This window comes from Nerophis ophidion, linkage group LG09 (assembly GCF_033978795.1).
Source record: "Nerophis ophidion isolate RoL-2023_Sa linkage group LG09, RoL_Noph_v1.0, whole genome shotgun sequence".
In the NCBI taxonomy this organism is placed as follows: Eukaryota; Metazoa; Chordata; class Actinopteri; order Syngnathiformes; family Syngnathidae; genus Nerophis; species Nerophis ophidion.
The window spans coordinates 57,893,695-57,921,461 of record NC_084619.1 but is presented as its reverse complement, the minus strand read 5'-3'; the positions used below and the strand labels follow the sequence as shown (position 1 = coordinate 57,921,461).

The window sequence follows — 27,767 nt, the reverse complement described above, 5'->3', positions numbered from 1 at the left end:
TTTCACAAGAAAGGATGGGGCGAGGTACACCCCTTTTTTCACAACTGCGTGAGCAAATAGTCAAACAGTTTAAGAACAACATTTCTCAAAGTGCAATTGCAAGAAATTTAGGGTTTTCTAAATCTCCGGTCCATAATATCATCAAAAGGTTCAGAGAATCTGGAGAAATCACTCCAAGTAAGCGGCATGGCCGGAAACCAACATTGAATGACCGTGACCTTCCATCCCTCAGATGGCACTGTATCAAAAACCGACATCAATCTCTAAAGGATATCACCACATGGGCTCAGGAACACTTCGGAAAACCACTGTCACTAAATACAGTTTGTTGCTAAATCTGTAAGTGCAGGTTAAAGCTCTACTATGCAAAGTGAAAGCCATTTATCAACACATCAAGAAACGCCGCCGGCTTCTCTGGGCCCGAGATCATCTAAGATGGACTGATGCAAAGTGGAAACGTGTTCTGTGGTCGGACGAGTCCACATTTCAAATTGTTTTTGGAAATATTCGACATCGTGTCTTCCGGACCAAAGGGGAAGCGAACCATCCAGACTGTTATCGACGCATAGCTCAAAAGCCAGCATCTGTGATGGTATGGGGGTGCATTAGTGCCCAAGGCATGGGTAACTTACGCCTCTGGGAAGGCACCATTAATGCTGAAAGGTACATGCAGGTTTTGGAACAACATATGCTGCCATCTAAGCGCTGTCTTTTTCATGGACGCCCCTGCTTATTTCAGCAAGACAATGCCAAGCCACATTCAGCACGTGTTACAGCAGCGTGGCTTCGTAAAAAAAGAGTGCGGGTACTTTCCTGGCCCGCCTGCAGTCCAGACCTGCCTCCCATTGAAAATCTGTGGCACTTTATGAAGCGTAAAATACGACAGCAGAGACCCCGGACAGTTGAACGACTGAAGCTCTACATAAAACAAGAGTGGGAAAGAATTCCACATTCAAAGCTTCAACAATTAGTTTCCTCAGTTCCCAAACGTTTATTGAGTGTTGTTAAAAGAAAAGGTGATGTAACACAGTGGTGAACATGCCCTTTCCCAACTACTTTGGCATGTGTTGCAGCCATGAAATTCTAAGTTAATTATTATTTGCAAAAAAAAAGCAAGTTTATGAGTTTGAACATCAAATATCTTGTCTTTTGTAGTGCATTCAATTGAATATGGGTTGAAAAGGATTTGCAAATCATTGTATTCCGTTTATATTTACATCTAACACAATTTCCCACTTCAAATGGAAACAGGGTTTGTATAAAAAAAAATATATATATATGTATATATATATATATATACATATGCATATAGTGTATGTAAAGTATATATATATACTATAGTGTGTGTGTGTGTGTGTGTGTGTGTGTGTGCGTTTGTCAAAGTGACATATGGGGACATTTTTATGAAATTTCACCTTACATATGAGGACCTGTTGAAATATGGGGACATTTTCCATGTCCCCATATTTCCCGCAATGCTATCGTGTTCTAGACCCTCCCAGCATGTTCCCAGACCAAAAATCTCTGAAGTCTTCATTTGTCAAATTTTCAGAAAAAGTGTGTGAAAGTGTGTTTAATTTTTTTGCTCACCTTCGATTTTGCCCCTAGTGGCCATCTTTGCTATTATGACACACACACACACACACACACACACACACTTGTCCTCATATGTCATATGTCCTCATATGTCATGTGGGTCAGAAACTCACACACTCCAACATTTTGAAAAACATCTAATCATTACAGCAATAAACATACTTTTAAATTCTAAATCAAATAACACATGTTCAACTGATCTGATGATCTGAACCTTTTTTATGTTAGTTTTATCTATTCATTTGGTTTATCTGGAGAGGATTTGGGCTAGACAATTAGTAATAAAGGGATTATGGTGATGATTTAATTGGTTTGATTCAGTATTTTACTGTATTGGGCTTTTTGCTATTATGTTGACTAAAATACAATGCCGCACAATAGTTAATTTAAATGTGCCTGAAATGTAGGTTTTTGCATAAATCCCCCCCCCCCCCCCCCCTACATACAGTATTTAATATTTTCAAATGGTTACAATAGCACATGATTTAGGTATTTTTATCTTTGGGACAAATTTTGGATTCAATTGGCGATTGTTTTTGGAGGTATTCATTTTACATTGTGTTCAAGATGGTTACTTCCGCCCACTCTGAAGAGTCTCGGCGTCTGATTGGTCCAATTTTCAGTTAGGCGCTGCCTGATTGGCCAGTGGATGATGTCGGATCCTAACAGAGGGCTAAATCACTAGTTAACTATTTTCATCATGGAAGTTATACAGCTCACGTATCACACTTAATATTGAATATATATATAAAAAGGGTTTTCCAAAAGGACCATTTATAATCGAAATACAAAACTTCACACACGATTTTGAGCACAACAGAGCGCTCAGTGAACATCACTTCCGGGACCTGCAGCACCAGAGGGGGACATCTATCTTGGCCACAAACCATCTTTGACAGTCTTCGACAGCATGGTTGAATCAGGTGAGCATAAAATGGAGTTTAACGTAATTAAATAGACCAATGTTTTTTAACATAGGAAAATAATTCATTATAAACAACAGTTAAATGTTTGTTTTTATTAATTGCAATCAGATTTGATTTTATGAGGTTAAATTAAGCATTTCAGTTCTGGGCCAAGGCCAAGGCATTTAAATTTTTTTTTTTTAAAGTTGCATGGAAGATTGTAAGTAGCAGTGATTGTCACACACTAGGTGTGGTGAAATTATTCTCTGCATTTGACCCATCACCCTTGATCACTATGCTAGTAAACCTTTTCTTAATTTTAAACAAGACAGACTAGAGTTCTTCAAATTGTTTATACTTTTTCTCAAATACAAATATTTCAAGCTGATAAGCACTGTGGAGTTGGCATGTTACTGATATTGTTACATTAGTTCTTTGTTTGAGAAGCTTCATGTCTGCATTGAGCCTAAATTTAACAGTTTTTGAAGGGTTTAGTTCTTTGTTTTATATCTGTGTCACTGACTTTTTTCATTTTTATGTTTGGATTTGTTAGGCGCATCAACACATGATGTAGACATCGTGTCCAAAAGAAGAGCGAGACGTAATCCTGAGGCTGAAGCCACCGAGTTTATGTGATCTGGATGTGACAAGTCTTGTTTTAAGGCCCAGTGGATCAATGATTGGAAAGGTATGTCTTGTTATGTAACATATCAATGGTAACTGTATCAACATCTCATTTGGATCATTTCCTTACTGTCTAATAGAGGTTGTATTATATGGCTTTAATTAGAAGTGTTTGGAATAGCAGCGTTCCACGTCCCAAGAGCTAGCTTCTGTAGCCGAGGATCGGACCGCCAAGTGCCCTGCCTTCGGCTGCCGCCCAGTTCACAATGCACCCGACCTCTATGGCCCCTCGGAGTCTTGTTCACGAGTGGGGGAAGAGTGGATCGTGAGATCGACAGTCGGATCGGTGCGGCGTCTTCGGTAATGCGGACGTTGTATCGATCCGTTGTGGTGAAGAAGGAGCTGAGCCGGAAGGCAAAGCTCTCAATTTACCGGTCGATCTACGTTCCCATCCTCACCTATGGTCATGAGCTTTGGGTCATGACCGAAAGGATAAGATCACGGGTACAAGCGGCCCAAATGAGTTTGGGTCTCTCCCTTAGAGATAGGGTGAGAAGCTCTGCCATCCGGGAGGAACTCAAAGTAAAGCCGCTGCTCCTTCACATCGAGAGGAGCCAGATGAGGTGGTTCGGGCATCTGGTCAGGATGCCACCCGGACGCCTCCCTAGGGAGGTGTTTAGGGCACGTCCAACCGGTAGGAGGCCACGGGGAAGACCCAGGACACGTTGGGATGATTATGTCTCCCGGCTGGCCTGGTAACGCCTCGGGATCCCCCGGGAAGAGCTAGACGAAGTGGCTGGGGAGAGGGAAGTCTGGGCTTCCCTGCTTAAGCTGCTGCCACCGCGACCCCACCTCGGAAAAGCGGAACATGATGGATGGATGGATGGATGGTATAACAGCGGTATATGAAAACGATGTTACTAATGCTGTTACTTTTACCGGTAACGAGTAATCTAATAACTTTTATGTACGCTACAACGCTGTTACGATTCGTTTTATGTAATGTGGCATGCTACTTTTGATGTGATTGTATGTCAACAAGACAGCGTTAGAAGCACAAAAGGTTTAGTGCAGGTAATATCTTTTTACTAATGAAAGCAACCCCCGGAAGTAATTACGAACACGATATCAAATAGAAAGAGGCCTCATCCACACGCAAACAAAAACAACAGAACTATCTTAACTGCCACTGCTAAGCTAAAAAATACAGCTGAACTATTCTGCTATGTCTGGGCGCTGAAGTCCCACGTCACTTGGCAAAAGGCACAGCTTTTTAAAGGCACACACACACTCTGCTCTCATGAAATGTCTCTCAACTGCATATGCTAGATATTTAAAACTTTTCTTTTTCAAGTAACACATTAATTACAAACCCCGTTTCCATATGAGCTGGGAAATTGTGTTAGATGTAAATCCAAACGGAATATTTTTTTTTACAAATAATAATTAACTTAGAATTTCATGGCTGCAATACGTGCCAAAGTAGTTGGGAAAGGGCATGTTCACCACTGTGTTACATCACCTTTTCTTTCAACAACACTCAATAACCGTTTGGGAACTGAGGAAACTAATTGTTGAAGCTTGGAAGGTGGAATTCTTTCCCATTCTTGTTTTATGTAGAGCTTCAGTCGTTCAACAGTCCGGGGTCTCCTCTGTCGTATCTTACGCTTCATAATGCACCACACATTTTTGATAGGACTGCAGGCCGGCCAGGAAAGTACCTGCACTCTTTTTTTATGAAGCTGAGCACGTGCTGAATGTGGCTTGGCATTGTCTTGCTGAAATAAGTAGGGGCGTACATGAAAAAGTCGGCACTTAAATGGCAGCAAATGTTGTTCCAAACAGATGGGTAACTTACAGATGTGTAAGTTACCCATGCCTTGGGCACTAATGCACCCCCATACCATCACAGATGCTGGCTTTTGAACTTTGCGTCGATAACAGTCTGGATGGTTCGCTTCCCCTTTGGTCCGGATGAAACGGTGTCCAATATTTCCAAAAATAATTTGAAATGTGGGCTCGTTAGACCACAGAACGCCTTTCCACTTTGCAACAGCCCATCTTAGATGATCTCGGGCCCAGAGAAGCCGGCGGCGTTTCTGGATGTTGATAATTGTCTTTCGCTTTGCATAATAGAGCTTTAACTTGCACTTACAGATATAGCAACAAACTGTATTTAGTGACAGTGGTTTTCTGAAGTGTTCCTGAACTCATGTGGTGATATCCTTTAGAGATTGATGTCGGTTTTTGATACAGTGCCGTCTGAGGGATGGAAGGTCACGGTTATTCAATGTTAGTTTCCAGACATGCCGCTTACGTGGAGTGATTTCTCCGGATTCTCTGAACCTTTTGATGATATCATGGAGCGTAGATGTTGAAATCCCTAAATTTCTTGCAATTGCACTTTGAGAAACGTTTTTCTTAAACTGTTTGACTATTTGCTCACGCAGCTGTGGACAAAGGGGTGTACCTCGCCCCATCCTTTCCTGTGAAAGACTGAGCATTTTTTGGGAAGCTGTTTTTATACCCAATCATGGCACCCACCTGTTCCAAATTAGCCTTCACACCTGTGGGATGTCCCAAATAAGTGTTTGATGAGCGTTTCTTAACTTTATCAGTATTTATTGCCACCTTTCCCAACTTGTTTGTTGCGTGTTGCTGGCATCAAATTCTAAAGATAATGATTATTTGCACCAAAAAAATGTTTATCAGTTTGAACATCAAATATGTTGTCTTTGTAGCATATTCAACTGAATATGGCTTGAAAAAGATTTGCAAATCATTGTATTCTGTTTATATTTACATCTAACACAATTTCCCAACTCATATGGAAACGGGGTTTGTACTTAATTTAATAATTATTTACATTTATGAAAGAGTAATTCTGTTTGTAATTGAATTTTTAGTCAAGTAACGACTATAATTATTCCTTTTTTAAAACAGATATTCCAAACATTGTTAATTGATAAACTGTTTTATCAGGATATGGTGTATTTGCTCTTGCATCAATTTAAAAAAGTTCTTTTGTGGTCAAGTACCGAGGGAAGTTCATCTCCAGACATGAGCGGGACAAGAGACAGAAACCCTCTATAAATATCTTTACTATTTATCTGGCATTATATGCTCAAAATGTTAACAACAAAAGTGCTGATAATGTTATAATTAATAAGTTCTAACATTATTTTTATGTGTTTTGTTGCAGACACCAACTGTTGATGTTCTATCTCAACATTCTCCAGATTCATGTGAGCGATAAACCGACTTCATCCCTCCAACAGGTTATTTCTTGACTATTTTACTATCCATCCATCCATCCATTTTCTACTACCTGTCCCTTTTTTGGGTTGGCGGGGTGTGCTTGAGCCTATCTGAGCTGCATTCGGGCGGAAGGCGGAGTGCACCCTGGACAAGTCGCCACCTCATTACACGGCCAACACAAATAGACAACATTTACACTCACATTCACACACTAGGGCCAATTAAGTGTTGCCAATCAACCTATCCCCAGGTGCATGTCTTTGGAGGTAAGATGAAGCCGGAGTACCCGGAGGGAACCCACGCAGTCACGGGGAGAACATGCAAACTCCACACAGAAAGATCACGAGCCCAGGATTTAACTCAGGACTACTCAGGACCTTCGATTTGTGACGCACATGCACTAACCCCTGACCCACCGTGCTGCCCTATATCTGCTAAAAACTTGACACAACCTATACTTCAAAAGACAGTTAATCCTTTTAACCTCTCACAGATCAGTTTATATGACTACATTTTTTAAGCGTACATCCATGTTAGTCTGTGGAATTTACAACTCATGTTTAGCAAAACAGGAGATGTTACAGGTCAGCAACATGAATTCTATATGTGATCACTTGTCATGTACTCATATTGTTTGAACTAAAAAAGACTTCAGTGTGTTTCATATAAGGTCCTTATATTTTTCTGAACCACATTAGTGTGTGTTACAATGTTTAATTCAAAGCTTTAAAATGAGTGTTTCAATCCAGGTCCTCATATTTTCTGAACCACATTTTAGTGAATGTTACATTCTTAAATAATAGTCTAAGAGCTAAAACGCTATAATAATCTTTACTGTTTATGTAGAATTATATGATCAGAATATTATCAACCAAAAGTGGTTGTTAATGTTATAATTAATTAGTTCTGACATTATATTTTTGTGTTTTGTTGCAGACACCAACTGTTGGGGTTCTATCTCAACATTCTCCAGATTCAGATGTGAGCGATAAACCGACTTCATCCCTCCAACAGGTTATTACAAGTCTATTTTTACTATATCTGCTCTAAATGTGACCCAACCTATATTTTGAAAGACATTTATTAATTTTAATCTCTCACAGATCAGTTTATATGACAACATTTTCGTAAGGGTACATCCATGTTAGTCAGTAAGGAGTTTGGAACTCATGTTTAGCAAAACAGGAGATGTTACAAGTCAACAACATACATTCTACATGTGACCCCTCATCATGTCCTTATATTGTTTGAACCAAGAAAGACTTAGGTGTGTTTCATATAAGGTCCTCATATTTTCTAAACCAGATTAGTGTGTGTTACAATGTTAATGTCCAAGCTTTAAAATGTGTGTTTCAATTCAGGTCCTCATATTTTCTGAACCAGATTTTAGTGTGTTTTATATTCTTAATTAATTGTCTAAGAGCTGAAACTCTGTAATAATCTTTACTATTTATCTGGCATTGTATGCTCAGAGTTTTATCAACAAAAAGTGCTGATAATGTTATAATTAATTAGTTCTGACATTATATTTTTGTGTTTTGTTGCAGAAACCAACTGTTGAGGTTCCATCTCAACATTCTCCAGATTCAGATGTGAGCCATTAACTGACTTCATCCCTCCAACAGGTTATTACATGTCTATTTTTACTATATCTGCTCTAAATTTGACCCAACCTATATTTTGAAAGACATTTATTTATTTTAATCTCTCACAGATCAGTTTATATGACAACTTTTTCGCAAGAGTACATCCATGTTAGTCAGTAGAAAGTTTAGAACTCATGTTTAGCAAAACAGGAGATGTTACAAGTCAACAACATAAATTCTACATGTGAGCACTCGTCATGTCCTTATATTGTTTGAAGCAAGAAAGACTTAGGTGTGTTTCATATAAGGTCCTCATATTTTCTGAACCTGAAAATGTGTGTTACAATGTTAATGTCAAAGCTTTAAAATGAGTGTCTCAATTCAGGTCCTCATATTTTCTGAACCAGATTTTTGTGTGTGTTACATTCTTAATGAATTGTCTAAGAGCTGAAACTCTGTAATAATCTTTACCCTTTATCTGGCATTGTATGCTCAGATTTTTATCAACAAAAAGTGGTGAGAATGTTATAATTAATTAGTTATGACATTATATTTTTGTTTTTTGTTGCAGAAACCAACTGTTGAGGTTCTATCTCAACATTCTCTAGAGTCAGATGACAGCCATAAACCGACTTCATCCCTCCAACAGGTTATTACATGTCTATTTTTACTATATCTGCTCTAAATTTGACCCAACCTATATTTTGAAAGACATTTATTAATTTTAATCTCTCACAGATCAGTTTATATGACAACATTTTCGTAAGGGTACATCCATGTTAGTCAGTAGGGAGTTTGGAACTCATGTTTAGCAAAACAGGAGATGTTACAAGTCAACAACATAAATTTTACATGTGAGCACTCGTCATGTCCTCATATTGTTTGAACCAAGAAAGACCTAGGTGTGTTTCATATAAGGTCCTCATATTTTCTGAACCAGATTAGTGTGTGTTAAAATGTTAATGTCAAACCTTTAAAATGAGTGTTTCAATTCAGAAAATGCAGTGCCTCTTGTTTACAGCCGGTTTCTGCAGCGCTGTTTTCATTGATCAAAGTATTTTTTCGGTGGTCGTGTTTTTGGTACATAACTTGTAAATAGTGCGCAAATAATAGGCTATGTATATATAAATACATTCAAACCCCGTTTCCATATGAGTTGGGAAATTGTGTTAGATGTACATATAAACAGGATACAATGATTTGCAAAGAATTTTCAACCCCAATTCTGTTGAATATGCTACAAAGACAACATATTTGATGTTAAAACTGCTAAACATTTTTTTTGCAAAGAATTTAGGGATTTTACCATCTACGGTCCGTAAAATTATCAAAAGGTTCAGAGAATCTGGAGAAATCACTGCACGTAAGCGATGTACTGCATTAAAAACCGACATCAGTGTGTAAAAGATATCACCACATGGGCTCAGAAATACTTCAGAAAACCACTGTCAGTTACTACAGTTGGTCGCTACATCTGTAAATGCAAGTTAAAACTCTACTATGCAAAGCAAATGCCATTTATCAACAAGACAGAGGAACGCCGCGGGCTTCGCTGGGCCCGAGCTCATCTAAGATGGACTGATGCAAAGTGGAAAAGTGTTCTGTGGTCTGACGAGTCCACATTTCAAATTATATATGGAAATTGTGGACGTGGTGTTCTCCGGAACAAAGAGGAAAATAACCATCCGGCGCAAAGTTCAAAAGCCAGCATGTGTGATGGTATGGGGGTGTATTAGTGCCCAAAGCATGGGTAACTTACACATCTGAGAAGGCACCATTAATGCTGAATGGTCCATACAGGTTTTGGAGCAACATATGTTGTCATCCAAGCAACATTATCATGGACGCCCCTGCTTATTTCAGCAAAACAATGCCAAGCCACGTGTTACAACAGCGTGTCTTCGTAGTAAAAGAGTGCGAATACTTTCCTGGCCCGCCTGCAGTCCAGACATGTCTCCCATCGAAAATGTGTAGCGCATTATGAAGCGTAAAACACGACAACTTAAGCTGTACATCAAGCAAGAATGGTAAAGAATTCTACTTTCAAAGCTTCAACAATTAGTTTCCTCAGTTCCCAAACGTTTATTGAGTGTTGTTAAAAGAAAATGTGATGTAACACAGTGGTGAACATGCCCCTTCCCAACTACTTTGGCACGTGTTGCAGCCATGAAATTCAAAGTTAATTATTATTTGCAAAAAAAAAAAAGTTTGAGTTTGAACATCAAATATGTTGTCTTTGTAATGCTTTCAATTGAATATGGGTTGAAAAGGATTTGCAAATCATTGTATTCAGTTTATATTTACATTTAACACAATTTCCCAACTTTTATGGAAACGGGGTTTGTATATATATTAGGGCTGGGCAATGATTAACATTTTTAATCGAAGTTAATCGCACTATTTCTCTTATTAATCGCGATTAAATGCATTGTATACGCAAAGCCCAATAATGAATTCAAAAGTAGTGTGTAGTGCACCTTTATTGGAATATTCTCCCACATGAACAAAAGCGCCTAAACATTTGTCGTGCAAACACAATTTAAATCAGTCCTTGTTAAACAGTAGCAGTTAAATAGCAAATTTTATGAAAATCAACTCAAAACATTTAAGCTTATTGCCACTGCCAGGGTATTTAAGTTATCCTGTTTGTTATGGAAAATAAATATAATCTACATACAAATCTCTGAGCCACAATCATAACTTCTGAACAGGCAATTTCTGAGGTAACAGCAGAAACATTTTTTTTTATCAGGGATCTTATGTTTAAAAAACTTATATTATAGGTAGTGGGCTGTTTTAGGGAATTTTTGATCAAATTATCCTTACTAGCAATATTAATAATGTTGTGTTTATTCTGCGTAGTGCACTTAAAATAATTATGACCATATCTGTTTGCTTGGTGCTTTGATAAACTGAACGCATATACATGGTACTATATTGTGATGTTATGAGCCAGGGGAAAAAAGAACTACCCTACCCAGCATGCAACAGGAGTGACGAGCATGCGCGGTAGCCCGGTATAGGTTGTGTCGCCATGACGGCATCTTGTATGTTGTGATATGCACGCTCTGAAAGCAAACGTTAAGAACTCAGCCAACACTCCTCGTCTGCATTATTGATAAATAGACGGACAACACATATACTCCGCTGCTTCACAAAGCACAATATGTTAAATGTTTACTTTTACAGTTTTCTAATTCTTCCTTTCAGATTGAAAGCAGGACAAATCGCTGGAAGTGGGTATGTCTCAAGCTTCTTCCACTTGGTCCACTCCAAAGCGGGGTAAATAAATAATCTACATCATTTACTAGAATATTATATTACGTTTTGCACCTTTTCACTGTATTATAGTCATTATTCCTTCAGTAAGAAATTGTATTTTGTCTCCTTTATGACAACTGCAAAGGGGAAGAAGTGGAAGCAGTTGAATGACACATGTTGCATTTTGTAACTGGCAACAAAGTACCAGGTAAAAAAGATTGTGAAGCCTGCCTCCATAAAGAACTAGTAGCTCTACAGGACAGAGATTGGCTTGACATCAAGTACTACATCCATAACAGAATTATATTAAAAAAAGGGAAAAAAAATGTTTTCCCACATCTTCTGTGGTAGTTTGAGTATGTTACCAGCAATTAAAAAAGCAAAATAAACAGCAGGCGTTTTGTATTTATTCCAGATAATTCTTAGCGACAAAATCCACAAAAACAATTCAGTTACACTTAGTCGACAATTACATTTTTACCCATGTTTCTTTTAAACTCTTCTTGGTTTTAGATTACAGTAGCATGGGATTGGGATTTTTTTTTAAAATGACAACACATCAACTAAACCAACTCAGGTGGTTTTGTTAAGTCTCTGATGTCATTAGCCTCATATGTCACATGAACCTGAAATCTTTAACACTCTGTGATGTCATGGTTGTCATATTTCACAAACTTGAAATCTTAAACACTCTGTGACGTCATGGTCATCATATGTCACATAAACTTGAAATCTTAAACACTCTGTGACGTCATGGTTGTCATATGTCACATGAACCTGAAATCTTAAACACTCTGTGACGTCATGGTCGTCATATGTCACATAAACTTGAAATCTTAAACACTCTGGTCTTCATTTGTCACCTAAACCTGACAAGTCCTCATATGTACCATAAAAATCAGGTTCAGAAAAAAACAAAAGAGTTGCAAAAATCTCAATAGACCACTGTGTTTCTAAAATTCTGGTTCACTAACCGTCTGAGTCCCAGGCCTGCAGGACCATTGGAAAGGCATGTCCCCATATGTCACGTTTTTGTCATAAGTCCTCATATGTCACCCAAACACGTATGTGTGTGTGTGTGTGTGTGTGTGTGTGTGTGTGTGTGTGTGTGTCAAGTGGTAACAATTGTCACGTTTCCTAAAATAAGAAACTCATTATTATTGTCCCCCCTTTTTAATCTTTTATTCAAATTTAACATCCATTAGTTTCAACTTGTTTGTACATTTAATCAAACATTGATGAGTCAGGTGCTTATTCGGATGTAATTTTTTTGTGCAAATTTTCAATGTCCAACCTGTCAAAAGTTGACGCTTGTTGGACGGAAGCCGAGTTGTGTGTTTGCCTAACTAGGGAGGGTGTGGCCTCAACACCAAGGTGTGAACAATTATCAGGTGAGAACAATTACCAAACAGCTTCTTGTCATTGGGCTAAAAGGGACAAAGACTTTTGACCGTCTCGGAAGTCTTGGTGAGAAATGACTTCATTAGCAAATCTTTCATGTCAATATTCAACGTCAAGCAGAAATGTCCTTTTTAATCGTAAACACGTCTTGTATTAGTAACACTGCTGTGTCTTCTTTTGCTGACCTTATCAGATTGTGTACATTCAAAAGGTAAAATAACTGTCATAAAAATATCAGTACAGTTGGTTGACATTCTTGCAGGATCATATCTTCTTTGAAATGTTCTCTTTGTCCACTTTTTTTTCTGTCATCCTCTGATTGACATGACAAAGTCCAGTTCACTTCCTGGACAAATGTCAACCAAGTGTCAAAAGGTTAACTATATTCATGTATAATTATGTTTACAGTATATACTTGCAATTAACATACTTTTATGTTTAATTGCTTTTCAATACATTTTCACTTTGCTATAAATATATCTGATTACTTAAAAGGCTTTACATTCGGTGATTCAATATCTTATTTGTACAGTATATTCAATAAAATACCATATTATATACTTTAATAGTTTTTTTAATAAAATTTAGTATTCTTGATTACATTTTAAAAAATAGGTTTACAGTTTTGCTGTAAACATTTCAAACTTTCTTACTAAGCTAATTTAAATCAGATTCAATTAATTGATTTATACATTGGTAGTTTCTTTTAACCTCTGCAAAAAAGCGTAAACAATTTTAAAGAATATTTCATGCCAATGCTAAAATATAAAAAGCGTCCACTTTAATTTAGAAAACTCAATTTGTACTTTTTTATAATTACGTATCTCAGCATTTAAAGTAATTTTACTAACATTAAACATTTGAACATATTTTATGCTGTGATTTATAACTTAAGTACACACAGTATTAAATATGTTAAATATATTTGACATATTGTATGCAGTAATATATATATATATATATGTATATATATATATATATATATATATATGTATATATGTATATATATAAGTATATATATATATATTATAGCATGTTATGTATATTTAACATGTTTTATATAATATGTAATGTATATTTAACATATTTTATATAATATATAGCATTTTGTGTGTATTTATATTTAACAGTTGTAATATTATAATGTATATCATGTTATGTATATTTAATGTTTTAAATGATAATATATAGCATGTTATGTCTAACATGTTTTATATGATAATATATAGCACGTTATGTATGTTTAACAGGTTTTATATGATAAAATATATGTTATGTATATTTTAAATTATAATATATCGCATTCTATGTATATTTAACATGTTTTATATGATGATATATAACATGTATATTTAACATGTTTTATATAATATATATCATGTTATGTATATTTAATGTTTTAAATGATAATATATAGCATGTTATGTCTAACATGTTTTATATGCTAATATATAGCACGTTGTGTATGTTTAACATGTTTTATATGATAAAATATATATTATGTTATGTATATTTTAAATTATATCGCATTCTATGTATATTTAACATGTTTTGTATGATGATATATAACATGTATATTTAACATGTTTTATATAATATATAGCATGTTATGACTAATGTTTTAAATGATAATATTTAGCATGTTATGTATATTAGCATTTTTATATGATAAATCATATAAAAATGTTAATATACATAACATGTTATATTTGATCATTTAAAATATACATAACATGATATATATTATCTGTGATAATATATATCATGTATGTATATTTTAAATGATCAAATATAACAAGTTACGTATATTTAACATGTTTTATATTATAATATATAACATGTATTTTTAACATGTTTTATATACTATAGAGCATTTTATGTATATTGAACATATTTTATATGATAATATATATATGTATTTTTGGATGTATTCAACATATTTTATGCTATAATATAAATAACATGTTGGCTATAGTTAACATTTTATGCTATGATATAGAGCTTGTTAGGTCTATTTAAAATGTTTATACATCTTATATATCTAACATGGTATTTCTAACATGTTTATATGATAATATGTAGCATGTTAGGTCTATTTAACATGTTGATATGATAATGTATACTATGTTGGGTGTACATATAAAATAATAGTATACTATATGTTATGTTTAACATAATTTATGCTATAATATATAGCATACTATATATATAGAACATATTTTATTCTATAATGTTTGATATATTTAACATACTCTATGCTATAATATTTAATGTTTGGTATATTTAACATATTTTACACTAGAATAACTAACCTGTTTTATGTTATGTATAACATTTAAGATATATTTAAAATATTTTATGATATAATTTATAGCCTGTTAGATGTATTGAATATTTTTTAATTTTATAACATACAACATCCATCCATCCATTTTCTACCGCTTATTCCCTTTTGGGATCGCGGGGGGCGCTGGCGCCTATCTCAGCTACAATCGGGCGGAAGGCGGGGTACACCCTGGACAAGTCGCCACCTCATCGCATACATGTTCGATGTATTTAACATATTTTGTGCCTTGATATATCGCATGTTAGACGTATGTATTATATATCACGCTATAATATGTAACAAGTTAGATGTATTAAAAATATTTCATGCCATAATATACAACATGCTAAGATAAAGTTTACGCTATAATATTCAACGTTAGATATATTTCATGCCATAATATAACTTGCTCAGATATATTTTATGCTGTTAGGTATATATAACGGCTTCACGGTGGCAGAGGGGTTAGTGCGTCTGCCTCACAATACGAAGTTCCTGCAGTCCTGGGTTCAAATCCAGGCTCGGAATCTTTCTGTGTTGAGTTTGCATGTTCTCCCCGTGAATGCGTGGGTTCCCTCCGGGTACTCCGGCTTCCTCCCACTTCCAAAGACATGCACCTGGGGATAGGTTGATTGGCAACACTAAATTGGCCCTAGTGTGTGAATGTGAGTGTGAATGTTGTCTGTCTATCTGTGTTGGCCCTGCGATGAGGTGGCGACTTGTCCAGGGTGTACCCCGCCTTCCGCCCGATTGTAGCTGAGATAGGCGCCAGCGCCCCCCGCGACCCCAAAAGGGAATAAGCGGTAGAAAATGGATGGATGGAAGGTATATATAACATTTTACGCTATAATATTTAACATATATATTCAACAGCGTATGCTGTAATATATAACAGTAGATATATCTGAAATGTTATGCTGTGATATAACATGTTAAGATATTTTACCATACAATGTTAGATGTATTTAATATTTTATGCTACATTTTGTGCTAGGATAGTCACATATATTATATAACATTCAATGATATAATAGTTAGTTATATGTTCATATAATACAGTATATATATAATAAACTTATCTCGAGAGCTGTTGTCAGCATCACGCCACATCGCAAATAACCATATCGTCCTTACTTTTCATTTTACTTTTTTAATTTATATTACCATACTTTTCCAAATGTGCTGGTCCATGTAACAAGCACAATTTGGTATCTTCATTTATTTCGTTGTATAGACACCCATGGAAAACACCTTGTTTCAATCAGCTGATGGAGCGTGACTAGGAAGTGGATTTGAACTGGAAGTCATGTACTAAAGTGTTCTTATTGAAACATTGTTCTTGTTCTCAACTCTGGAGGAATAAAATATCAAATCATTGAAGCGTAAAATCGAAAATCACATTAAAGTAATTTGGTTACATCAGTTTGTAAAGTATAAAAACACATTAGTTGTTTGTCTGCAAACGTTAATTACAGCAATTAAGTTAAATGGTTTTTGCTTCCTCCTATTTTGTATCAGTGTGTATGTGGCTCGCGGGCTAACACACACACACGACCCTCCCTAACTTGCCCCACCTACGTAATTAGCGCATCAGCAACTGTGAAATTCCTGCAGGATATTTTTGGTAGTTTTTTTTCCACGCTGCGTTCAATGACACCTCGATCAAATGAGCTCCAAGCAGAGGGGGGGATTAATGCCACAGCTTCCTTGTGTACAATTTGCATGTGCGGCACGTTGGAATTGGGGGCAAAACAAACAAGCTCGTAAAGAAAAGTGAGTTTGACAAGCGCGGGACAGCAAATGTGACTGAAGGGATCTTTATTGGATGAACATGGAAGTGAGGGTCATGGTCGCCTTTAGCATACATTCAACATCTCACCGGCGTTATTCCAACACAATAAAACCGTGAAGCCAAGTGCTGTGTTTAAACATCACGAGAAGCTAGCAGAACAATTCCATAAATCATTTTTAGATCATCCGGGAAACTAATTAATTTGGGAGGTTTTGCTCAAACATCTTCATCTCGTAGGCAAACATCGGATATAAAAAGTGGGCCAATTTGAATTCTTTGGAGAGATTTACATACATTTGTCCCCCTCCCCCCTCCAAAAGTGGTATTAAAACGCCAACTAAAAGGTGGTCACTGGAACTGACCCAAATACATATTTACACATTTCAGCTGCTCGCCCCAGGCGCTGACTAAAAATCTTCTTCTTGCGTCTAAAATAACACATTTGCCAAATAAAAACTGTACACGGGGTTTGATTGGAGGTCAAATATTTCTCCTGTCCAGAGAGCTGGTGGTCACGAGAGAAGGGAGGGGGCTGTTTAAAATCAATATTTGACGTTTATGAAAGAAAATCTCTGAAAACCTTTCTTTTCTATTTTATCAGAGAAGAGGTGGGAGCATCCTGTCTTGTGGTCTTCAGAAGAGGAGCTAAGGTGGGAACACCAAAGAAGGGGAGGCAAAGAGTGTAGGAAAAAAAACAAAAGGCCGATCACAAGACTTGGAACCTCCAGGAGGTCTGGTCTTTGTAGTCCAAGCAGTCCGTGGCGTTAAAGTTGAGCTTCCACGACGAGGCGGCTGTCTGCTCTTTATAATCCAGGCAGTCGGAGGAGTTGAAGCCCAGGCCGGAGCCGCCGTACGCCTGATGGTGGTGGTGATGGTGGCCCGAAGACTGGCTGAGGTGGTGGTGAGGGTGACCCGACATGGACGACGCCGTCATGGGGCTGAGCTGGTGAGGGTGGTGGTGGGAGTGCATGGGCGCCAGGTAGGAGCCGCAGTCCATGCCGCCAAAGTAGGAGCCGGAGGGGGCGGGGTAGCCCTGTCCATAGCCCGGCGGCGTCTGGTTGTACGACATAGGGTAGGAGGTGGCGGCGGCTGCCGAGCCCGACATGGAGCGCTGCATGCACGAGGCGTTGGAGGGCGGGCCGGGCTCGGGGAGCGGTGCTGCGGCGGGAGCGGGCGCGTTCCCGGGGGAGATGGCGGGACTCCAGATGGACGACACGGTACCGATGGAAGTGGAGGTGCTGCCGAGCGCCGCCGGCGGGCCCGCGTGGTTGACAGACGAGGATGAAGACGACGACGAGCCCGTGCTGGAGACGGCGGGCGGCGTGAACTGACCGCTGCTCTCAGAACCCGTGCTCTCGCGCGCCGGAGACGACTTCTTCTTGGGAGGCCGGGCTTTGGCGCTTCCGCCGCTCTGCTGCTGCTGGCGACACTTGGCCCTGCGGTTCTTGAACCACACCTGGAAAAACACGCCAGACGTTAGCACAACACCTCAACACTTCCTGCTCGCCGCGCTGGGACCTCATTGTAAGGAAAATGAGGGGTTATTAGCCATCGCGGTCATTCTCTACCCTCCCCTCGACTCGCCAGGGCTCCAATTTCAGTCTCCAAGATAACAAGCTATTGGCTTTCAGCGCACACTGAGATCATTCTAGAACACAGAGGCGTTCGCATCGGCCACAGCGTTTTGTTTCACACACAAACTCCAATTGGGTTTCCTATTCCTGCTTCACTGTACTCTGGAATGTTTGAAAATTAAACCGTGCAAGGAAAACAACCCCAACATTGAGAAATACCCACAGCACTTGAACGCAACCATGGATTTTAACTTTGAAAGTGATGTCATTAACTTTAGCATTGTCCAATTAGTTAAAACAGGAGTCGGGGACCTTTTTGGCTTGAGAGAGCCATACAAGCCGAATATTTTTAAAATTTTAAGAGTGAATACAACAAAATGAGTGTATTTTAAACTAAGACCAACATTTTTAGAGTATAATGAGTCTCTTATTCTTTTTAATAACGTTGTTATTCTGAAGCTGACAAACAATAAATAAAATACGTCTTACTATCAATGCGACTTCTTGAACAGGTGCGGTAGAACCCGAATGGATGGATTAAAATGCATGAGAATGTTTTATACTTTAAACGTTATTTTTGACACTGTGATTACCAGCGGAACCGTTCATTACTTATCGTGTTAAGCAATGTCAGCTAAGATTTATCTGAGAGCCAGGTATATTCATCAAAAGAGCCACATCTGGCTCTAGAGCAGTGGTTCTTAACCTGGGTTCGATCGAACCCTAGGGGTTTGGTGGAGGTTAAAACACACCCGACTCATCGTGTAAATAAAAACTTCTCCCTATCGGCATACTACGGATACGGAAACAGCAGAAGTTAGACTGATTTACAGGTGTGTAATTTGTTGTGAGTTTATGCACGGTGTTGGTTTTGTTGTTTGAACAACGTTCATGCACGGTTCATTTTGTGCACCAGTAAAAAAAAACATGGTAACACTTGAGTATGGGGAAAATATTCACCATTAATTAGTTTCTTATTAACATGCAAATTAGTAACATATTGGCTCTTAACTATTCATTATTAAGTACTTATTAATACCTCAATCGGCATGGCCTTATTATAACCCTATCCCCGACCAAATAACTCTGAATTAAGTCTTTATTCCTTAGAATATGTTTCCCATGTTTCCAGAAACATCTAACTTTGTCTTGAATTTGGAAAAAAAAAACTTTTATTTTTCACTACAGAAGGGTTCGGCGAATGCGCATAGGAAACTGGCGGGGTTCGGTACCTCTAACAAGGTTGAGAACCACTGCTCTAGAGTGGTGGTTCTCAAATGGGGGTATGCGTACCCCTATGGGTACTTGAAGATATGCCAAGGGGTACCTGAGATTTTTTTTTTTAATATTCTAAAAATAGCAACAATTCAAAAATCTTTTATAGATGTATTTATTGAATAATACTTCAACAAAATATGAATGTAAGTTCATAAACTGTGAAAAAAAATACAATGTTGACAGCTAGATTTTCTTGTGGTCATGTTCCAGAAATATTGATGTTAAAGATTTATTTTTTTGTGAAGAAAAGTTTAGAATGAAGTTCATGAATCCAGATGGATCTCTGTTACAATCTCCAAAAAGGGCACTTTAAGTGGATGATTACTTCTATGTGTAGAAATCTTTATTTATAATTGAATCAATTGTTTATTTTTCAACAAGTTTTTAGTTATTTTATATCTTTTTTTCCAACTAGTTCAAGAAAGACCACTACAAATGAGCAATATTTTGCACTGTTATACAATTAAATAAATCAGAAACTGATGACCGAGTGCTGTATTTCATTTTATCTCTTTTTTTCAACCAAAAATGCTTTGCTCTGATAAGGAGGTACTTAAATAAAAAAATGTTCACAGGGGGTACATCAATGAAAAAAGGTTGGGAACCACTGCTCTAGAGCCATAGGTTCCCTGCCCCTGAGTTAAAAGAAAATGTTACATTTTGGTAAAATTCGTTTTATCAAATACTAATCACAATATTACATTACATGGAAAATGTATAATATCACATGAAATAAAGTACAATTGTATTTTCTTAACAGGCATTTATGTGCCCTGCCTACTTGGGGTCCTCAGACGTATTCTATTAAAAAAAACAGTAATAATTATACACAATGATTAAATCACAGAGACTAATACATTTCTAAATGTTTATTTAGCAAAGCAGGAGCTGGAATTTGATGTAAAACGATAAATAAGTGCCGAGTCATCTTGCAGGTAAATTTACTGATTGATTTTAAATGTGGACATTTAACTCAGTTTTTACCGTGACGACGCACTTTTTGTTGCTTCAAAATGGCGGCGTAAGAATTTGTTAAGTTTTAAAAAACTCCGAACAGAAGCGAGGACACGCTTGTTATAAATGAGCAATAAAATGTGCTTAAAAACACTCATAGAAGTAATAAAGCACCACCAAAGTGCTTGTAAATGAACCAAAGATCAAGTAAGTTATGTAAATTAATTAGCCTATTAGCTAGAAGCACTTTGCTAGTCAAAATGGAGCTGCAAGTCCGTGTTATAGATTTATTATTTATGGTCTGAATGTCCCGCAGGGGTGTCACGTCTGCTGCTTTTTCAGAGAAAATATTTACAAAGTGCGAACCTTAATGTCCCGCTGGGGCAGTGGTGTCCAAAGTGCGGCCCGGGGGCCATTTTCGGCCCGCAGGTCATTTTTTAAAGGCCCCGCGGCACTTTTTTAAAATAAGATTGAAAAAAATTAAAAGAGAAAAAGTAGTATAAAAGAGCAAATGTAAAATGTAACAAGAACATTTTGCAATTTTTACTCAAACACAAAGCTACCATGCAGGCTGTTTCTTTCTTTAAAAAATAATAGTGTATCATAATCAACGTCATTATGAATTAGTGACCTATTCAAGGCTCCAATTACGTCACACTAAATATTCCACTTTGAGATATTTTGGGGGGCAAATGTTGCATACCATATTTCCTTGAATTGCCGCAGGGTATATAGTATGCGCCTGCCTTGAATAACTGCCAGGTCAAACTCGCTTCCCAAAATAATAAGCACATGCTTAGTATTAAAGTTAAAGTACCAATGATTGTCACACACATACCAGATGTGGCGAAAATAATTTTCTGCATTTTGACCCATCACCCTTGATCACCCCCTGGGAGGTGAGGGGAGCAGTGGGCAGCAGCGGTGCTGCGACCGCCTGGTCAAACTCTTGACGTCACGAGTAACACTTCCCCTGTCATCATTTTCAAAATGGAAGAGGCTGATTTCAATACCGGTAATTTGAAATCGCATAAAGGGAAAAAGATTAAGAGCTATTCAGTAGGATTTAAGGTCCAAGCTTACATCACACTCAATTTTTTACTGCATACCTTTGGTAAGTGCCGGAGTGAGAAGAAGTTTTAAATTAATAAGCGCATGCTTTTACTACATGCCTTTTAGTAAGCGCAGGAGTGAGAAGAAGTTTTAAATTCATTAGCGCATGCTTACTTTTACAGCATGCATTTGGTAAGCACAGGAGTGAGAAGAGGTTTTAAATTAATTAGCGCCCCGGCGGCAATTCAAGGAAATACGGTATTTTGTGTTTGCCATATAAAAAACTGAGCTGTTTTTTTTTTTTCAAAGAAGGGCCTAAAACGAACAAACAAAAAACTTATAATTGACGGATAGATCTGAAGTTGATCTCGAGACCACTTTGTTAAAAGTAAACAGTAAAAAATAAATATATATAATTTATTTTTCAACACTTTAATGAGTAGGACCCTTTTGGATCAGTGTGTTTTGTTTTTAAGTATCATTACACAAAAAATAGTGAATTAAAATCAATGGTGTTATGAGTTGTTGACCTTTTTACGGCTCCAATTATTATATAATCTTAAATATTGTACTTGAAATTGTTATTGGGTGAAAATATTGCATATTTTGTGTTTCTTTCCATAAAAAAACATGCTTTTCTTTGACAAAAAGAGCATACAACTTAAAAACGTCATTATGACAGATAGACTTAATGTTGATCTAGAGATTTAAAACTTGAATAATAATAAAAATAATAATACTGAATAATGACACATTTTTAACATTTTATTTTTACCAAAATCTTTTGGGGTCCACAGGATCAAGCTTGAGTGGAGGTCTAAATGTATATTTTTTATTCATATATTGTATTGGTTTTTAAAATAATTGGCCTCTGCTTGCTTTGATTTTTCAGTGTGCGGCCCTCAGTGGAAAAAGTTTGGACACCCCTGCGCTGGGGTGTCACGTCCTGGTGCATTTTTAGAGGAAACATTTAAAAATGGCCATGAAAGTGACAAAGTGTGTTTGGCGAAAGTGCGGACCTTAATGTCCCGCTGGGGTGTCACGTCCTGGTGCATTTTTAAAAGAAAAATTTCGAAAGGGCCATGAAAGTGAAAAAGTGTGTTTGGCGAAAGTGCGGACCTGAACTCTGGACTCCGGCAGGTTGATTTTGAGCGCCACCTCCTCGCGCATGAAGATGTCGGGGTAGCGGGTCTTGGCGAACAGAGCCTCCAGCACGTCCAGCTGGGAGCGGGTGAACGTGGTCCTCTCCCGCCGCTGCTTCCTGGGCGTCGCTGCGGGGGAACATTTTAAATACTGCCATAAATATACCTTTTTTTTTTTTATTATTATTATTATTTTCTTTTTTAAATCAGGCAATGCCGTGGACCATCATGCTTGAGTGGTTAAACTACGAATGAAAACTACAAATATGGATGAAACACAAAATTTAACAATATGCTTGACAATTGTTTTTCTATAGAAATGTTCATCATTTATTTGTGGAACATTTGTCTACACGTATTTATTTAGGGGGATCAGCGGGTGGCAGAAAGACAAATCTACCCATTCACTATAGAAAAGATTAAACTTGCAATATTTATGAAAGATAGTAAACTAGAAATTATTATTAATAGTTTGTTGCAAGTGAAATTTATCATTCGTAAAAGTCAATTAAAGTAAAACCCATAACCTCTCATTGGACTAATGATTTTAAATTAACAAAATACATGTTAAATAGAAAATCCCTTGAATTATAGTCTTTAGTGGAGGAATTTAAGTAATTTTAGATAAGCCCAATTGTTTAAAATAAACAATCTATTTGTATTGTCTCTTTACTTTTTTCAATATATTTCATATATTTGCAAGGATGATAATTGCTCAACCTGGGGATTTTTTGTAAAAAGACATTTATTATATATTGTTCAATTAAAAAAAAGCTAAAATGGAATTTTCTGCTGTCAAACATGATCAACTTCATAAAAATATTTGTGTTGTCTGCATTATTTGGACTTTAATTTGACATAATGTGTTTGATATGGTTTGTTCATTAAAGATGTAAGTTGTTCAATTGTTGGTTTGTATTAAAGAGTATTTTTCCGTACTTTTGTACAGTTTATATTAAAAATACTGTTTTTAATACCTATTTTTTAAAGTTAGAATTCATGACTCGATAAATGTTTTTAAAATGTTGTTGAGAACTTCCCAATTAAGCTATTTTCCCTTGGATTTAACTAATCGAATTATTAATCTTTAATGATTTTATCCTCTGCAGAACATTTTCAAAACAAGTTAAAAAAGAAAACGAACTTTTAAACAAATTTTAATGCCAATGCTATATAAAAATATATAGTTGCATTTTAGACAGCAAAATAATGATTTTAGATTATTATATGAAGATGTTTTAGTAACATGAATACAGTACAGTATATATTAAACATACTGGGTTTCAATACCTTTTTTTTTTTAAGTTAGAATTCATGACTCGATAAATGTTTTTAAAGTTTTGTTAAGAACTTTCCAACTAAGCTAATTTCACTTGGATTCAACTCATCGCGTTATTAATCTTTAGTGTTTTTATCCTCTGCAGAACATTTTCAAAACAAGTTAAAAAAAAACAACGAAATTTTAAACACATTTTAATGCCAAAGCTATATAAAAATATATAGTTACATTTTAGACAGCAAAATGGTGATTTTAGATTATTATATGAAGATGTTTTAGTAACATGAATACAGTGGAGTATGTTGCTTTTTAATACTTTTTTTTTTAAATTAGAATTCATAAAACGATAAATGTTTTTAAAGTTTTGTTAAGAACTTTCAAATACAGCTAATTTCACTTGGATTTATTTCATCGAGTTATTAATCTTTAGTGTTTTTATCCTCTGCAGAACATTTTCAAAACAAGTTAAAAAAACAGATTTTAAACAAATTGTAATGCCAATACTATATACAAATAAAAACACTAGTTACATTTTAAACAGCAAAATAAAGATTTTAAATGATTATTTGAAGAGGTTTTAGTGACATTAATTCAAACACTTTAGTACATTTTACGAAATATTTCATACAGTTAAATAGTTCTAAAGGCGGAGAACTACAGTAAAAAAAATGCAGAATCAAACATTTATGTTACGCTTTGTGAAAAATTCAACAATAAATAATTCAGACAATTGGCAACACAACTCACACCGACGTTGGGCCGGTTTTAAGTCAGGTTTTACAAATACCATACTTAACAGAGCGAACTAAAATATATACATTTATAACTGTTTTGTTTATGTGGAGGTGAAGTTGCTGGGCCCCAAAACAATGAAATATAATTCAAACTGACACAATTAAATATTTGGAGTTTTATGATGATGTGGGTGTGACGACGATGATAATAATAATAGTGATGATGATAATAGTAATGATGATGATGATAATAATGGTTACCTGGGTATCCCACAGAGGGGTGCAGCAGGTCCATGGCGGCGCCGCTGAGCCCCAGGCCGTTGACGCCGTAGGGGGGCTGCTTGAGGTAGGACATCATGCTACAGGCGCTCACTGCGCCGCCCAGCTCAGGCCAGTGGCTCCCTCTCCCGCGATGCTGCAGCTTGGCGGGACAGGCGGCACCCACCGGCTCACTGCAGTCAAGACTTTTACCATCACTCCCAACTTTTCCCACAGGACTTCATTTTCACTTTTTTTTTTTTTTTTTTACCATTTCTAACATTCCATTAACAATTAAAAATAAAAGTGTGACTGCAAGTTCAAACTTTGAACAAAACACTCCACTATTATGTAATATATGATGTAATACTATTATAAAGTGGGCCTATTCTGTTCAATAAAATCATACAAGTTCTAAAGTGTTATTCAATTTGAGTTTGACAATTAAAAGGGAAAAACACATTCAAAGTAATAAAACAAACTGATTCAAGTGGTGTTGTTATACGTTTTAAAAAAAACAGTAAAATCAATTGTTTTACTGCTCAAACAACTTTTTTTTCTAATTACGCAAATCATAATTTGCTCAGGTTTCACTCAGGCCTCATTTTAATGAGACATTTCAACATTTCACAGATAAAAACAATTTTATTTCAAATACTTAAAAAGAAAAACAATTCTTAATTTATTTCTGCATATTTCTTGCGACATTTTATGGTCTATTTCGGAAGAATGAAGCAGACAAAAATATTAATTAAGTAGTATTTTTAAGCGTTCAACAAAATACACCTTTTGATTTAAAAATAAATAAATAAATGACATTCTCCACAGCTTTTTTTTTTTGAAGTGACCATTTAGTGTGACTTTAATATCAATTTTCTGCTGCTTATCAGGAGCGGCAGAATGGGAGCAGGACGGTTCGACAAAGAGCCAACGTGTATTGCAGTGAAAAGAAGACTTCTCTGTGCAAATGAAGCCAATTCTCATTTACATGAGCACATTTGCTTATCAGCTGACAAACGAAAGCTTCCACTCGTTAATGGACTCTTTATCCAAGACAACTATATTACTTTAAAAAATTTAAAAAAAAAAAAGCCAAAACGACGGCGACAAAGTGGAAAAAAAAGTCAAAGTTTACCTTGTTTGCTTGTCGCCTGTTTGGGTCCAGAAAGCTGCAGGAAAAGCAAATAAAGCCAACAATCATCCAGCAGCGGCAGCGCGGGCGACAAAATCCGCCTGAAAGTCACTGAGGCTCGGCCCGCAAAGTCGTCCACATGTCGGCCCTGCAAAGCTCTCCAAGCTCCCCGGCGTGCTCTCGTCCTCCGGCGGACAAACAAATCAAAGTGATCGTCAGCTAATGGAGGCCGATAGAGATTGATCACCTTCTCTCCGCCCCGCGCCTCTAAGAGACGCTCACACCTGCTCACACCGCCTCCAGCGACCAATCACAGCCCCGCTTCTACGTGACGGACGGCAAGAACAGCCAATGAGAGAGCTCCAACACCCCCCTCTCCCTTCTAGTCCCCTCCTCCTTTTCCTCCGCTTGGCCTCCTTCTGTCTGCCGAGCAGCAACAAACATTTGCTTTTACGGAATAACTTCTGGAAAATATACATATTTTTTTAATCATTTGTACAAACGTGACAATGTGTGACTCATTTCCACGCTTCTCCTCACTATTGTTTCTTTTTAAACATTTCTCTAAATCCTTTAGAACGGCTTCTTTTGCGGCAACGCAGAAGGAGAAAAAGCCAATTAGCATATGTAAAGTGAGCTTTTAATGGCGGATTTAACGACTAAAAAACACGCAATTGTGGCGAACTTTTGCTTATTTTATTTTCCAAATCCACCAAAAAAATAAGCTTGTCTTTTTTAATGCAAAAAAATAAAATAAAAAAAATAAACATGGATTTAATCCATTGTGATGTTTATTTTTTTATACGTGCACATTCACGCGCGCGCGCACACGTCGCCCGGGCCAGCCTCATGAATATTAATGAGCTCTAATCCCCATTTAGAATTACATTTGACGTAAAGTTTAATAAGGGAGCTCCTCCAACTCCGCATCAGACCATGTTTGCACGTCACGCACCTTATGAATATTATTTCACATCCACGTTCGTAATAGATTTCAAGCAATCTGCACTTTTTTTTTACTGCAAAAATAAAAGCCGCTTGAAAATGATGCAAAAATCTACACATTATTAAAAAAAACAAAAACATGGTAAATATATAACATTTCACAACATTTTTGTGGTTTTCAACAGCGGGGCGATCAAGTATCATTTTATTTGTTAGAAAACAATTTTTTTTAATTCAAAATTTAGTTCTTTTTTCTTTTCTTTTTAAACGCTGAGCTGCTAAAGAGGATTATGTGGCCTGCAGGAGAGGAGGAGGGAAAGTTTGCTCCTTCCATCCTTTCTTCACCTTTTCATCCATCCTCCAGGAGCAAAGGAGGATGGAGGGGAAGAAGGAGTGAAAGTGGGCCGGTTTTGCTTTCAACCACCGCGGATAAAACTTCTGGCTTTTTGCCTTTTTCCAGGTAAGACTCACTCGCATGCACGTCTTGTAAAAATACACAATATTTAGGGAGAATCATTTTAAATACTTTTTACATTTAATTGCGATTTTCACAAGATATACTGCATGTTTTTTCTCTTGTAAACACTTTATTCGATTATTAACATTAAGTTGAAGATCATTTTAGTCGTCACTAAAACAAATTAAAGTGAAAGTTCAACCACGATCTTT

The 27,767-nt window shown here is 36.7% G+C and overlaps 1 protein-coding gene and 1 long non-coding RNA gene across 3 annotated transcripts; one reads left to right on the top strand and one right to left on the bottom strand.

Moving 5' to 3' along the window:
- The first annotated feature begins 2,172 nt into the window (after positions 1 to 2,172).
- On the top strand, positions 2,173 to 8,083 carry LOC133558844 (uncharacterized). Of its 2 annotated transcripts, XR_009808034.1 has the most exons (5): positions 2,173 to 2,519; positions 3,055 to 3,189; positions 6,328 to 6,403; positions 7,320 to 7,397; positions 7,931 to 8,080. It is a non-coding gene; the product is annotated as an uncharacterized LOC133558844 (long non-coding RNA). The 2 variants fall into 2 exon arrangements; XR_009808033.1 differs by having other exon boundaries at positions 2,173 to 3,189; positions 7,931 to 8,083.
- An 8,675-nt stretch (positions 8,084 to 16,758) lies between these two features.
- Positions 16,759 to 26,420, bottom strand: otx1 (orthodenticle homeobox 1). The gene is made up of 4 exons (XM_061911330.1): positions 26,157 to 26,420; positions 25,025 to 25,215; positions 22,728 to 22,879; positions 16,759 to 18,205 (listed from the first exon to the last, which is right to left on the bottom strand). Exons 2-4 carry the CDS (start codon positions 25,119 to 25,121, stop codon positions 17,456 to 17,458), a joined length of 999 nt encoding a protein of 332 aa, XP_061767314.1. The 5' UTR covers positions 25,122 to 25,215; positions 26,157 to 26,420; the 3' UTR covers positions 16,759 to 17,455.
- Positions 26,421 to 27,767: the final 1,347 nt, after the last annotated feature.